Genomic DNA, 15,040 nt, shown 5'->3' with positions numbered 1-15,040 from the left:
AAGACCGAGAGAAACTGGAAATGAGTGACCTGCCCTCTTGGTAATACCCAGAAGTCACCAGAAGTAAATGACCTCTGCTTTTCTTCAAATTATGAAGACAACATGAGCGAAAGAAAGGTAAGGAAATCTGTTTTATTTTTCGGTATACATGAACCATCACTTCTTCATTGTATGATCGAATGTTTATAAATAGAAGAGTCTTCGTTCCTTCTGTTTCTCTTGGATTACTTTTTGTGCATGTTTGCATATTCATGAATGTTCAGAGGATAGAAGATGTATGGAACCTTCGAGCCCGTCACCTAGTTCCTGGTTTACCAGATAAGTATGTCTTCCATTTAACCTGCTGCTACCAAGATGAGTGTATTCACCCTCTGTGCAAAGATGGAAGGCCAGCTGTTGAACCAACTTGGTACCCAGGAGGTCCTCCTCTCAGCTTCACCCCTCTTCCTGTGCCAGATCCAAAGAGGTAAAACAAGTGAAGAATTTGCTATTTTAAGTGTTGCATGACTTGGTCAATGAAGAGGTAATACAAAACACTGTATACGAAAGTTGAAATTGAATATGTTTTCCTCTTTATAGACCCTATGGCAATCTAGCCTGTAAGGAGTGTAGTGGATTCTGCTCTGGCCATTATATGGTGCCTGAAGAGTTGTTTGCCGGACATGCTGATAAAACCATCGAAGCGGTTCAGCCTCCTACAGAAGTATTGAAAGAACTCTTTAACAGAAGAGACACTGAAATTGCTGCTGCTGACGTATTACTCCCCCAAAACGAGGTAAGTTGTTGTTGCACATATTTATACTTTTGTTTTTTTTGTGACTTTTTTTCTATTTCTTTCTGAAGGTATCCATGTGGTTGCAACATCTTCGAACTGTCCAGGATAATCGGAAACGTGGTGCATCAAAGGCAGCCAAGACGAGGAGGGAAAGAAGATTGAACAAAAAGACAGAGAATCAAAATACAGAGGCTAGTTACTTTACTGTCAGTGCAGTTTTGGACTCATTTTAGATTGGAAGTATATGTTTTTCAATTGCTACTAGTTTAAAAATCATGGCTTGTGAGTAGTCTCCTTTTGTAATTTACAGGTCTGCCAAATCTGCAAGAGTGAGGATCCTGATAATGCCCAAGAACAAGTCCTGTGGATACAGTGTGACACATGTGACATGTGGTACCATCAAGTTTGTGTTAGAGCTTCTTGGCCACCTTTATTATGCCCTGCAGAGGATGACATTTTCTGGCACTGCCTCTTTTGTGTTGCAGTGAACACTATGTGAGGTTGTAAAAGACATATCCTTTCCAACCTGTTAATTATTAAGTCCTGACTCTGTTAGAAAAAGTTACCCCGGAGGCGGGAAATTGACATTTAGTAGGTGCCTGGGGGTGGGGAATTTGACTCTGGCTTCCATTAAAATGTCAAATTCCCCTGGGTCTGCCCGCCCCCCCCCACCCTGGGGCTTAACATTGATAGGTGCATTAATACTCTGGTTGCTTTTATAGCTAAACTAATGCCAATACATAAGCTTATACATACATGATTTATTTGGTAATGAAGGTAAGGAGTTGCAACTTATAAAGCTGATGTGGACATACTTAAAAATTTTAAAACTACTATCAAAAAAGGTACTTATAAGAAACAGTCTATTTACAATGAAATGAAAATTCATACTAAAAAGACATACTTAAAAATTTAAAAAACTACTACCAAAATAGTTACAAAAACAGTCTATTTGCAGTAAAATGAAAATTCATACTAAAAAGAATGATTTATGGTCAATACTTGTATTAAAGAAAATATTCATGAATATTAAATATCTGAAATTTAATGTGATTTAAATTTAATTGGATAGCATCATTTGTTTTGGTGGTGACTCCAATGGGTTTGAAGTTCAATTATTGTGCATAAAGGAACAAACAAGAATAATTATAGTCTTGGATTTATTGAAACCCAGTGTAAGCTAGACTGCCAAACAGCAGTTTTTTGTTTCATCAGTCATGCTGTTGGAGGAGAGGAGGGGGGAGGAGCATTGCATGGCGACACTAAAAACGCTGTGTAGCAGACTAAGTGTAAGGATGAAACCACAAGTGATGTCCAATGTCTAATATATTTGAATTACATTAGAAATGCCACTGAGATTAATTAACATTTAATCAATGTTAAGCACCAGGGTTGCAGGGCTAGTGTACCCAGGGAGATTTGACATTTTGGGCCATCTTCATGTCAAAAATCCTGATGTCAAATAACCCTATCCTTGAGGTACTTTTTGTTTGATTTAAGATGATATAAATTACAATGCATATTTCCTTATCACTCTCAGTCTTTCTTTTCTGTCTAGTTATATCCCACCTTTGTACAGATTATGCAAAGTATTGTTTAGTCTGGGCAATAAAATGATGATTATTATGATAATGATAATGATGTATTCGTAGACCTGTCAAGGCCACAACATACATTCATTAGAAGATATGCCAGAATTACAGGTTTAAAATACAGGGAAAATGGTATGCATGTGATCACAGCCCACAGACAGTTGTGGAAAATGAGGGTGCCACTGTTATATGGTAGATGCAAACACCGTCACAGACCAGTGGTGGATCCAGGGGGGCCAGGCCCCCCTTATTTTTGGACCAAACTGAGGCTCAAAGTGCTGAAAAATTTTTCTTTTAAGACCAGGCACCCCCCCCCCCGCCCTTATCTCAGGGTCTGGATGACGGGCCGCCCCCTTATCTGAAAGTCTGGATCCGCCACTGCAGATTGAGGAATTGCTGTTAACAAACCAGACATTGCAATTAAAAGTCACATAAACCAGGCTTGTAACCTGATTTAGATTGTAATACTATCAGACATGAATACCTCTAAAAAAACGGAAAAACTCTCAAAATACAATGACCTTTTGGCTGAAGCAAATTTCCCACGGGGCACAACCAATAAGATGAACTACCCAGATCTGGGTAGTGATGCGTAATCAGTATGGAATTTTTGCCCTTGTTTCTCAGACGTCATTTCGTTGTAAAACCACCAGTGGGATCGCGAAATATAGGCTGTTTCCTCAGTTTAACATATTTTGAGAAGGGTTTTATATAAAATCAACTAGACAGTACCTAGAGACTAAGATTTAGTCTCGGTCTCAATGAAGCTTTAATTAAGCAAAACAATTGCAAATGATGATGATGTTAATAATAATAACAATAATGTGTGATACCAGCCAAATATTTAATACACTGAACATAATCTCCGTTGCCATTTGGCAGTAGACACGTACCGTAAAGTGCTTCCAATGACTTGTTTTGATCTCTGTGATCCTTTTCGTCCTGGTTGTTGGAAAGCGGGCTATTGCGCCTCTTTCAAGATAATTAACATAATCTGCATAATGCTATTGCATCGGTGATGCTGGAAACTTGCTGGGTTAAGCCCATAGCGCACAAATCTGTAGCAAATGCCAACATAAAATAAGCCTGGTCTTTTAACTGTAATATCCAAAGCTGAACTGCCCTAATCAGGAGTCGTTTAGTGTAAAACAAACCTACAACCTAGCGCGCAACCTCAGGCCACGTTCAGACTAAAGAAATCGCCCAAAGGTTTTTTGGACGGTGGACTGAACACATTCTGAGAAGTCTTAGACGATCCGGACCATTATGTGGAAACGGAGCGTTAAGTGAAAGATTCAACTTTCCATTGGATAGCCCGTTTAGTTGACGCATGCGGGATGATGATAGGAGAGGAAACCGTAAGAATGACAAACAGAATTCTAGTACTGAATTTACACGTAATTCTACTGTTCTCCCAACATCCCAATTGGGTTTACTTATGGCGTTAATTTAAACCAAGAAAGTTCAATCAATTACCTAGGTAACTCAAATTACTTCATGGTACCCTCAACAGGAGAGGCTTTAGTTGTTTTCAATGCACACGAGAAACCTCCCTCCCCCCCACCCCCCACCCCCGTTGACTGGAACCATCACTTCGCAAAAGAGGTAAGTCATACTACTCCCAAATGTTACATGTTACTTAAACTAGAAAGAATTATGAACCACTTGGATACACAAGTTTTATAGCAAGTTAATAGTCCAGTTTCTAGTTCGCTATGACCGCTGAATTAAAGAAGTGATAACGCATTTTTACAGGCTTAGCCTCCATCTGAAGCAATGTATTCACAAATTCCAACGAGAAAAAGACCTGGTTATTACTCTGCTATTGTGTGTTTTCACTTGACGTCATGGCGGCCATATTTGTGTCCCAAAACAATGAAATGGCGGCCACGTTTGTGTCCCAAACCAGTCTTGTGGGAGTTGAACTCTTTTCTTATGTAAACGCTTTCTTTTGTTCCAATACATTTGCATAGATGCTGGCCACGTGAGTGAGAGCACAGAATTGTATGAATGTGTCGTTAATGTTTGTATTCAGCGGTAATATTTAATTCGAAACTGCACTACCCTATTAGTTATAACACGCAAGACTTGTATTGGAACTCTTGAAGTACTTTATTGAAAATTTAATAAAAACTGTTTATATCTACTCAAATAAAATAGTGTTCCACAGAAAACAGCTAAAATACGTTCAGTTTAGTACCATGTCATTAGCATGTAACGCTTAATCGCTAAATTAGATTTTTTCAAGAATTAAAAGGTATTTTGACACGTAGTTCATCATGTTTACTATTGACGCTAGTGCAGCCCTCTTCATTTATGTTTGACATTTTGGACTGTTTCATCACTAATTAATTAACTAAATAAACTCAAAGATTAATATGGATAGTCTAATTTAGCACTTTACTAATACAGCAACGATTGTTATCTGAACGCAAGGTGAACACAATCATGTGGTCACTGATCAAATCTGACTGACAGAGAAAGGCTTTCAAACCAGTCAATTCATCATTTCAATAGAACTGCAAAATTGTTATCACTGTTGCTTATAGTTTTTTTTCCCACCATCTAGGAGAATCTAAGGTGTAATTTGTTTACTTGGTTGGCTTTTTCTGTCTATATATCTTGGAGACGTACATAGTTTGCTTTTCTGCTGTAGCATTCAATAAGCGCTAGCTGCAAGTGCACTGCACCTTTATTTGCTAATTAAAAACTGTTCATTTTGGAAAATTAAGCAACTAATTCCACTCTATTCTAAATTAATATTACTCGTTGTGCACATTCAGAAGTTTATTGTATATTTTGGAAACGCCGTTTAGTAGATCGATCGTCTTCAAAGTTTGTTTCATTCAGTTATTTGAACATCGCAGTGCAACGCGAACCAATCCAGCGTGAGTTCGTTGAAGCAGAGAGCGATGACACAGTTCTCTGGCTGGCCATTCGATCAGTTCCAGTGAGTTCTGGCAGAAGTCGGCAAATGTAGCAACTGCGTGAACAGCAGAGTGTAAATTACGCGACAGCAAAATGTCACGGAGGCAAGCTTTGTAATAAAATTGAGCAACCTGAAGAGAAAGAGCCTCGCATCTGGCGTACAGTGAGCCGTTGAGAATAAGACTATAGCAGAAAGATTCTGCATCTTGTCTTAGTTTTGTGTTAATGAAAGCAATGTCCTTGCTAATAGGCTTTCTACTGCGGGCATCAGCATCCGAAAACGACCAGTGAGGCTTGTGAAATTTCACCGTAAGCAAGTCGCTCTTTCCTCTCAAATCACGAATGACTCTTCCCTTAGCCTGACTGAACTTCCACAAGTGTAGCAAGTCTGGATAGGCGTGGGCTGGCACATTTACTCTGCAATTAACTTTCACTAGGTCTGGGCTTGGCCGTCTTTTCCAGATACGCATTTCGTCAACTTGCCAAACAAAGCTAGATCCAGGAAGCGAATTATCGGAACCAGGCGACAGCTGCCATTGTCGAAGCGCTAAGACGCCACCATTTGTGAAAACGTGGTTATCAAGTTTGAATACGCGGACTTTGACTTCCCCAGAAGAGCTAAACAAATAGAAATGAAGAATTCCAACCATCTTCCTATAAACCAGGGAGATCTGATTCCACTGGCCAATCTCAAGGGTCAGCCCTGTGTGAAACAATGATCCACTGTAGATGATCATTAATTTTTCATTGTTAACTATAGCCAAACGCCTTTGGCTTGAGTACGAAAAGATGACTCCTCCTAGTCTGGGCGCCATAACAAGCAGTTCGACTGTTAAGACATCAACATTAGGGAAGTACATGGGCTGAGAGCGAACGTAATGGTCTTCGAAGAACAGATTGAATCCAGCATGCGTGGGCACGCGATGTTCGATGTAGTGTAGGAACTTACAGATGAACATTGACTTGGAAGGATCTACTACTGAATTTATTTTAAGAGCCGTGATATATGTTTCAAGGTTGCTGGATCCCTTAAGAGTATGGCTTTTGCAGACTCCAAGTAAACCTGTTGAACTCTGACAGTATGCAGCTGGCATACGAATTATCACAGCAAGACTATGGCCAACAGTTAATGAAAATTTAATTCCGTGTGGACCGTAGATATGAAACGTTGCATTGGACAGCCGGACCATAACGAAGTGCACGGATAGTTGGGTTCTGTGGTGAATGTGAACTACTCTGTTGTTCAACCAGACAAGCGGGAATACGACAACTGCTTTTGAAAGTATTGTGATAGGAGCACGAATAACAACATGGCTGCTACCGAAACCAAATCCAAATCCTGTTGTACAAAGGGAGGTAGAAGTATCACCAGTGACGCATGGAGCTTGTTGATGCTGGATGAAGAAGTTGTGTGCAGGTGATCGCAACAGGTAGAACTCGCCAACTACTCTGTGGGTAAAACTAACACCGAAGAACGTTGTGAAGTAGCCGTATCCTCCAACTGATGCAACGACAACTGTGTTCAAAGTTACACCTTTGACGGGTTTGACGGCAAATTGACAGTTGATTCCACTCCAACCAGGACTACAGCTACTACAGTTGGAGTTACCGGCCCAATTCACTTCGCACTTGCATTTTCCTGTAGTTCTGTCGCACCGGCCGTGTCCTCCACATGTATGCAGTGGCCCTCCGGGACATAGATGAGAACAATCCTTTCCCCAGTAGCCTTCAGAGCACATGCACAAGTTACCATCGTCAGGATCCACAGTACCAAACACGCATTTTACGTCACACTTATGTCCAATCCACAAAGGGAAATGACTTCCAGGGAACCTATTACAAAGTGGTTTTGCCGGCCAGCTGGTAAGATTAAGAACAGCTTGACAATGGTCAGAGAAGGTTACAACAGCTGTCAGGGCTGTATTCAAATATCCAGTCGTTGCTATATCTTTTAGACAAACAAGGTAATAAAATTCAAGTTCAGCTTTTAAGCCAGCGTAACAGAAATCAGAAATTTGGCTACTGTAAAAGAGCTCGAAGCAGAAAGATTTGGCCATATTCTCTAGTGCTTTATTTGAAAAGTGCAACTCAAATGGCTTGCTCTTCGATGTAAAATTGGTTTTGACCTCAGCATCAGAGAAAACCCACTTAGGCTGTTGCCATGGTAACCTTGGCAAATATAAGTGTTCGTTGCTCGCCAAATTCTTAATGACGTCACCCTCACCTTCATTGATCTTCCAAAGACCTGTGGCGTCTGGATGTGTTGGAAGGACATTCATACGCCAGTTCTGTTGTACGAGAGCTGGATTAAAAGCACGTTTCCACACACGAAATTCATCAAAGATACCAACAAACGAAGTAAAAGTGCAGGCGTCATTGTCACCAGGCGAAGCTTCCCACCGCCCAAGTGAAAGGACTCCACCAGGTAGGAATGGGTGGGAAGATAACGTGTACGACCTTCGTTGTACTTCCCCATTGAAGTCAAAGTGATAGAATTCCAGAACTTTTGTCCTATAGTGCCAAACAAGCGATATGTGACTCCACTGTTTGATTGTTGCCGTTACACCAGTATCAATGACAGTTTTTCCAAAATGAATTATGAAGAAATTTTCAATTGTTATCGCAAATGTTTGTACAGCTGCGTAAGAAAAAATTGTTCCAGCCAATTGGTAAGGCTTAACGAGGATTTCGACCGTTATATCGACGTGGGATATAAATGTTCTCGTCAGTGGCTTAGATGAAACTCCCGTTCTGTTGACGAAAATGGCGTATATGCCTCCAGATGGTAGTCTTGTTTCTTGGTAATGTTTGTACTTCAAAACAATGACTCTGTCCCTATCAAGTACAGCAGCACTGCTTCCAACTCCATCGTTTAAGAGTGACTGAGAGGCGTTGGCTGGGATGACACTTGTGTTCGAACTGATTTTGAGATCATTGTTAGGATCACTATCGCAAGAGCCAAGTAGACCCGTAGAGTTCTTACAGTACTCAGGGTTGACCTCTACCTTGAAACTCAAGTAGCGTCCAGTGATACGAATGCGGATCACAAAGTGGTCTTTCCAAGATATTTGGTAGTGGCTATGACCTTCATACTTCAGTAGAATGCGATGATGACGGTTTCCGAGATTGGAGACTAGACCTGATAAAGGTATAAATCTTCCATTGACCCATATAACTGGACCACCACCTGTTATATACGGAGCATGGAATGATATCACAGTTGATAAAACCCTTATTCCAATGGCGTTAACACAGACCGATTGTAATCTGCACGGTACCTGACGAACGTGAACTTGAAATGACTTGTGAGGCACATTTATTACGTAGTACTCACCAACAGCCACAAGGGTGAAGCTATAGCCGCCAAAGGTGATGTAATGACCACCAATGGAGCATATCGCGATGGAGAAGTGTAGCTTCTTTAGCGATACCAAGGCAAGGGAGCAATCGATCCCAGTCCATCCTAAAGAGCACTTACTACAGTCCACTGTCCCGTTATAATTAGCACGACAATTGCACTTGCCTGTGATGCTATCACACACGCCGTTGTTACCACACGGACTCGCAGCTCCACCAGGGCATGGACTCTCGCACTCAGGGCCCCAGTAACCGTAGTGACAGAGGCAAGTTTCAGAGTCAATTTTTGTTCCAAATACGCACTTTCGATCGCAAGCTTTTCCGAACCAGATTGGGAAATCCCTTCCTGGATATTCATTGCAGAGTGTTTTTCCTGGCCAAACTGTTAGATTGTTGATGGCCTGGCAGTAGTCGGCGTATGATATCATCACCTCCAAAGACATGTAAAGGGATTCGTATGTTGAAATATGACGGAGACAGGATCGGAAGTAAAAGATCGCCACCCCCGGACCCAAGTTGTTACATTTGGGATTGAGCGGTCCCATTAATAACGTTCTGTTGCAAAAATGTTCAGCTTGCTCTTGAAATGTTGTGTTCTTGAAGGAGAAAGATGTTGGACTTTTGTAAAATGGCATTTGTAATATCACATCTGAATATCTCCACTTAGGTTTCCTCCAAGGCTTGAATGGTAACTCCAGCTTCATCCCAGTGACCTTGTCCAAAGCGACAATGCCCTCACCTTGGTCAAACTTCCATACATGTGCGATGTCTTCCGTTTCTACGTCCACCGTTCGATTCCACGTTTGTAAAATGAACGCTGGATGGAAATAGCGCGTCCAGATGCGAACTTCATCGACAACCCCAACAAAACTTTCAGCAGGCTGAATTCCAGATCCATCCAAAGACGGCATCCAACCAGCCAAAGCGATCATTCCTCCGGGAGCAAAAATATCCACTCCAGTGTATATATCGAGGCGATGCAGCTGACCTCCATGCGAAAAGTAGTAGAACTGTAAGACAGTAGTGGATTTTCTGAACACGAGACTAATCTGGTTCCATTCATTTAGTTCCGCAGCGATGTTTGTAGGATAGTTTTCGTCGCCGTAGTAAATAGTGAATTTTCCTCCTTTGTTAGTTACAAAGAAGGTCTTGCTGCTTGTATAGGCAAAGATAACTCCGTAACGCACTGTTTTGAACATGATTTTAATGGTTATGTCAGTAGATAAGAAGGCCTTGTAGATGACTCCAGAAACGACCGCTGTTTGGTCAAAATACAGGGCGTAGCCAGCGTTCGCATCGCGATATTCTATCAAGTCTTTATACTCGTACTGGAATAAACTTTGGCATGCTTTCACTTTGAGCTTTGTAACAACAAGCGCTGTTATAACATCTTGAGTTGCGCTTTTGTTGTTTGATGCATTATGGTTTTCTGTTCTATTAAACGCAAGGCTCACATCGGAGCAGTTTTTATTTGGATGAAAAGACATCAGGGATTCTAATAAATCCTGATTACAGGAACCAAGTAGACCGATTGCGGTTTTGCAAACCAAGCCCGTTAGTTTTGTGCTCAGGCTCAAATAGCGTCCGGTGATATGTATTTTGAAGTGTAATCCTGTGTATTTTACTTCCCACAGATATGATGCAATTTTCTTGACTTCAAATCCGTATGTCTGAACAGTTATTGGATGCACATCGATATCAATAATTATTCCGTTTAACCAGACAACCACGTCTCCTCCAGACGTGTACGGTCCATGTAAAACAAATGTATGCGAAGAGATTTTTATCGCAATGGAATTAATACAGGTTGCACGTTCAAAGCAGGAGACAAGTCGAATTTGCACAAGTACGGAAACATGTATAGAGTATATGAGGTAATATTCACCGGTCACGTGCAAGGTGAAGCTAATGCCTCTGAGCGATGTAAAATGCCCACCGAGTAATACTGCACCAACACCAAACAAAGCTCCTCCATGGGGCCATCTTGTGACAGCAGTTGAACAATCTGTTCCTGCCCAGCCACTTGAGCAAGCCGTACAGTTCTCATTTCCTCTCCAATTTAGCTCGCAGAAGCATTTTCCTGTCACAGCATCACAGATACCATGATTGTTACACGTGCGTCCTCTTCCTCCTGGACAAATACCCGAGCAGTTTGCTCCATAGAAGCCTGGGTCGCATTTACAGACTTCGCTGTCATTTGAAGCTTGGCCAAAAATGCAGGGAATTGTACAGTTTGCACCTATCCAATTTGGAAAACGTTTGCCAGGAAATTTGTTGCATAATGGTTGAGCTGGCCAGTAAGACAAACTAAGTGTTTTCTCGCAGTAATCGGAGATGGTTATAACTACATCGATTGACTCAACTGTTGAACCACTGTCTACAACCGCTTCTACGCAGGCGCGGAAGTAAAATTCCAAGGTAACGTTGCCTAGTAGCCTACAAGCAGTATAGATAGGTCCTTTGAAGATCAGTTCGATACACCCCTCTGTAGCGATTTCCTGCAAAGTTGCATTGTTCTTATTCGTATTCACTGCAACCACGGAGGCTATGGCTGCGTCAGAGAATACCCATTGTGGCGTCCCTAAAGGATATTTGGGAAAGGATAACGTTACGCCAGAAACAAGGTCCTTGACTACGGCACTTTCCCCCTCGTTGAATTTCCACAAGTTCGTAAGAGATGGGGCGTTAGGTTGAATATTTGATCGCCAACTTTGCTGAACTAGTGCATAGTCAAGTGGTCTGCTCCATACACATAATTCATCTATTTGCCCGTAAAACACGTTGGTTGGTTGAACGCTGATGGAACCAGAAGCAGGTTGCCACATGCCGACAGCAAATGTTCCTTCCACAATGAAAGGGTCAATTGTCACATTAAACTTTCGCACTTGTACCAGTCCTGATGAAAATGTCACAAAAACAAAGAGTTGCAGCTTTAAGCGGTAAAATACAATGGTGATCTGATTCCACAAACCTTCCTCTGTAGCAATTCCTGTATTAAAGACTTCTAGCCCGATGACAACTTTCACCGTAATATGATTGCTAATGTAAAAGGTCACATTCGAGGTGTAAGAAAGCAAAGTTCCTCCGCATATCCGTGGATCGCACGATTTGACAAGCAGCTGGAATGATACCGTATCGCTCACAAAGAGACGAACTACCTTTTGCGTAACTACTGCGGTGAATCTGTAATAGAGATTATAGATACCACCGTATATAACTCGAGTTTCCTTGTGGACTTGTTTATCAATAACAATGACAGATCCACCTACGCCTTTAACGGACAGTTCCTCTTTTACAAAGCCATCAACGTTATTATGAGATGCGTTTGCTCGTCCAAACTCTTCCAAAACAGTTGTTGGTCGTTTCGTCGGGAAAAGAGAACTTCCATTTCCCTGAGTTTCGTTTAAGGTCGGTACTTTAGTGCAAGAGCCACAAAGTCCATCGGCATATTGGCAGAAACTCAAAGGCATTGTGGATTCTACGCTGAGGTATCGAGCTGCAAAGACTGTTTGTATGGACAAATAGTGTGAAATAACAATCCTGTAGGAAGTGGAAGACAGTGGCTGAACAGTGACATTGCTTATAAACATTTCTTTAGTAGGCTCTCCTCCAGCACTAATTTGTTTATCGTTTGCATATACAACTGGCCGGGAGTTAATGTCGTATGGAGCGTGAACACTGATGGACAATCCATTAAACCTCACACCCACAGCACTGATGCATACGGAGCTAACCTGACATGGTACTTGCCGAACATGCACTTGAAGGATGGTAGAGTTTATCATGACAAATTCGCCCAGTGTCGTAAACGTGTAAAGTGAGCCATCAAATCCAGTCACGTAGCCTCTTTCTGATATGCTGCAGATTTTGAAGGTTACGTTTGCAACAGATGGTTCTATTGTTGTCACAGCGACAGAGCACGATGAACCTTTCCAACCGGGTGTGCATGAAGAGCAGTTTTGGCCTCCTTGCCAGTTGGGATGACACTTGCATACGCCGGTTTCCATGTTACACTGACCATTCCCGAAACAAGGGTTATCCGCACCCCCAGGGCACACACTGGAACAGTTTGCTCCCCAGTAACCACTGTCACATTTACAAGCGCCATCTGAATACCTTCCAAAAAGGCACTTTTTAGTGCAGTTTATCCCAACCCAGTCATCATAACGTCCCCCAGGAAGCACATTACAAAGCCTTTGACCTGGCAGCATTGAAAGATTGAGGGCGGCTTGGCACTCCACAGCGAAGGCCATTGTTGTAGCAAGAACAGAGTCACGACTTCCTGATGAGGTAACTTCCGCAATGCAAGCGTCGTAGTAAAAATCAGATCCTCCCGTCGCGTTAGAACATTCTTCAGGTAGAGGACCTTTAAGAAAAATATCTGAACACAGCTCTTGGGTTGAATTGTCCATAACTTCTTTTGAAGGCTCCGGTATTACGTAAGCAGAGGCTTCTATAACTGCATTTGATGGGTACCAAACAGGACCTCGGAAAGGAGGGGTAGCTAGCCTGAAGTCAAATGATCCTAATGTCGCTCGCGCAACAAAGCCACTTCCTTCGTTAAACTTCCACAGAAGTGCTAGTCCTGGTGTATCTACTTGTAAGTTGGTGTTCCAGATCTCCTGAATCATAACAGCGTCGAATCGTTTATTCCAGAAACTTAACTCGTCCACCCACCCTACAAATCCAGGAATAGACAGGGATACTGCAGAGGTGATCTGCCAGAGAGCGATTGATAAAGTACCACCTTCTGGGAATACACCAACGCCGATAAAAAATACTCTGGATTGGATGACGCCTAAAGAATCAATAAGGTAGAACTGAACAAGACCTGAGCTGCGTCTATAGACCAAGGATATGTGATTCCATAGTTCATTTTCGAGGATTAGCTGTGTATCAATGACAATGGCGCCAAAGTGAATCCTTATCGATCCGTTTACTGTTACTGCAAAAGTCTCGGATTGAGCGTATGAAATAATGGTGCCTGTGTAGAATCTCGGGTCCTTTGCCTTCACAAAAAGCTGAACGGTGATGTAATTGCCAACAAAAACATTTACCAGAGGTGGCGACACGATTGATGTTCCGTTGAAAAATAGACAGCTCCCTCCTCCGCCTACTGAAGGTGATTCACCCGCGATTTCTAGGATGGGTCCAAAAGAGCTCTCGTTGGCTGGGACAGCCCATTTATTCACATAAGAGACGAGTATATCTTGTGTTACAGTTGAGATATCATAAGTGTCTAAAATGCCTCCTCCGGTAGAGCAATTGGATGGAACTACACTGGATCCAGGAAGCCTGCATCTACCAAGGAGACCGCAAGCTTGTTGACACAACCATCTGTCCATAGTTATAGAAACATCAAAGTGTATCCCAAGGGAGTTTATAACAAATTGGAAACCTCCTGGACCAGTAATTGTATATCTATTTAGCGATGCTCGTTGAAATACAAATCCTGAAACCCCAAGTGAAATAATGGTCTTGTGGTTGACGGGAAAACCATTAACTGTTATTAAGACTTCTCCTACTCTTCCGATATTGCTATGGATTGCAATTACATTTGCTCTAACATGTACAGCGACGCATCTTAAGCGTACATAACCGCCTATTCTGACTTGCCGAAACTGAATGCTGAGTCCATAACGCTTCAAGGCCAGAACGGTAAACTCACCCGCCACATTCACATTGATTTTAACACCGTCTAAAGTGACATAATAGCCAGTTCCAAACACCGATGTTATCGGGAGCTCATCTGTAGGTGGCCTAATAGCCACCGAACAATCTTTGCTGAAATAGCCTGGGGTACATTGGCTGCAGTCTGTTGCCCCTCGCCATTTCCTTCCACATTGGCATGTTCCACTTCGAGCTAAGCAACGTCCGTGTCCACTGCATACATTCACAGGTCCCCCAAGACAAATTTTGTCACATTGCGATCCCCAGAATCCTTTGTCGCACTCACATCTACCGTACAATTCTCGAGTCTGGTATCCAAAGACACACGGAATATCACAGTTTACACCGATCCAGTTGATAAGTCTTGAGCCTTGGAAGGCCCCATATCTGCCAGTAAACAATCACAGTGTTAATACTCATTGTTAAATTCGAAAATGGTCTCAAAGTCACGGTTAAATGGAATGATCCAAATTACAGGGTTTTTTGCCTTCACTTAGATCAAACAGGACAGTAATAAATGTGACCTTTGATTAACGAATTACTGAACAGACAACCCCAAAGGTCATCTCGCATTAGCACTCGATCACGGTCGTGTCTAAAGTAGTCTGTTCATGTGATCATACTTCTAATTCTTCCACTTGTAATTTACGTCTCTATAACCTTTAACTATTAATTTTTGTAATATATTGAATGTCTGTATATGTATTTTTTTTTCCTG

General features: G+C 41.9%; 1 protein-coding gene across 1 annotated transcript in view; it reads right to left on the bottom strand.

Moving 5' to 3' along the window:
- Positions 1-5,217: 5,217 nt before the first annotated feature.
- Positions 5,218-15,040, bottom strand: part of LOC140941905 (uncharacterized) — a 126,090-nt gene continuing 116,267 nt past the window's right edge. Inside the window, 2 exon segments of the mRNA XM_073390908.1 lie at positions 5,218-5,261; positions 5,264-14,709. Of these exon segments, the coding sequence (XP_073247009.1) occupies positions 5,218-5,261; positions 5,264-14,709 (9,490 nt within the window).

Source organism: Porites lutea, chromosome 6, assembly GCF_958299795.1.
Source record: "Porites lutea chromosome 6, jaPorLute2.1, whole genome shotgun sequence".
In the NCBI taxonomy this organism is placed as follows: domain Eukaryota; kingdom Metazoa; phylum Cnidaria; class Anthozoa; order Scleractinia; family Poritidae; genus Porites; species Porites lutea.
This window is presented reverse-complemented; position numbering and strand designations above follow the sequence as displayed.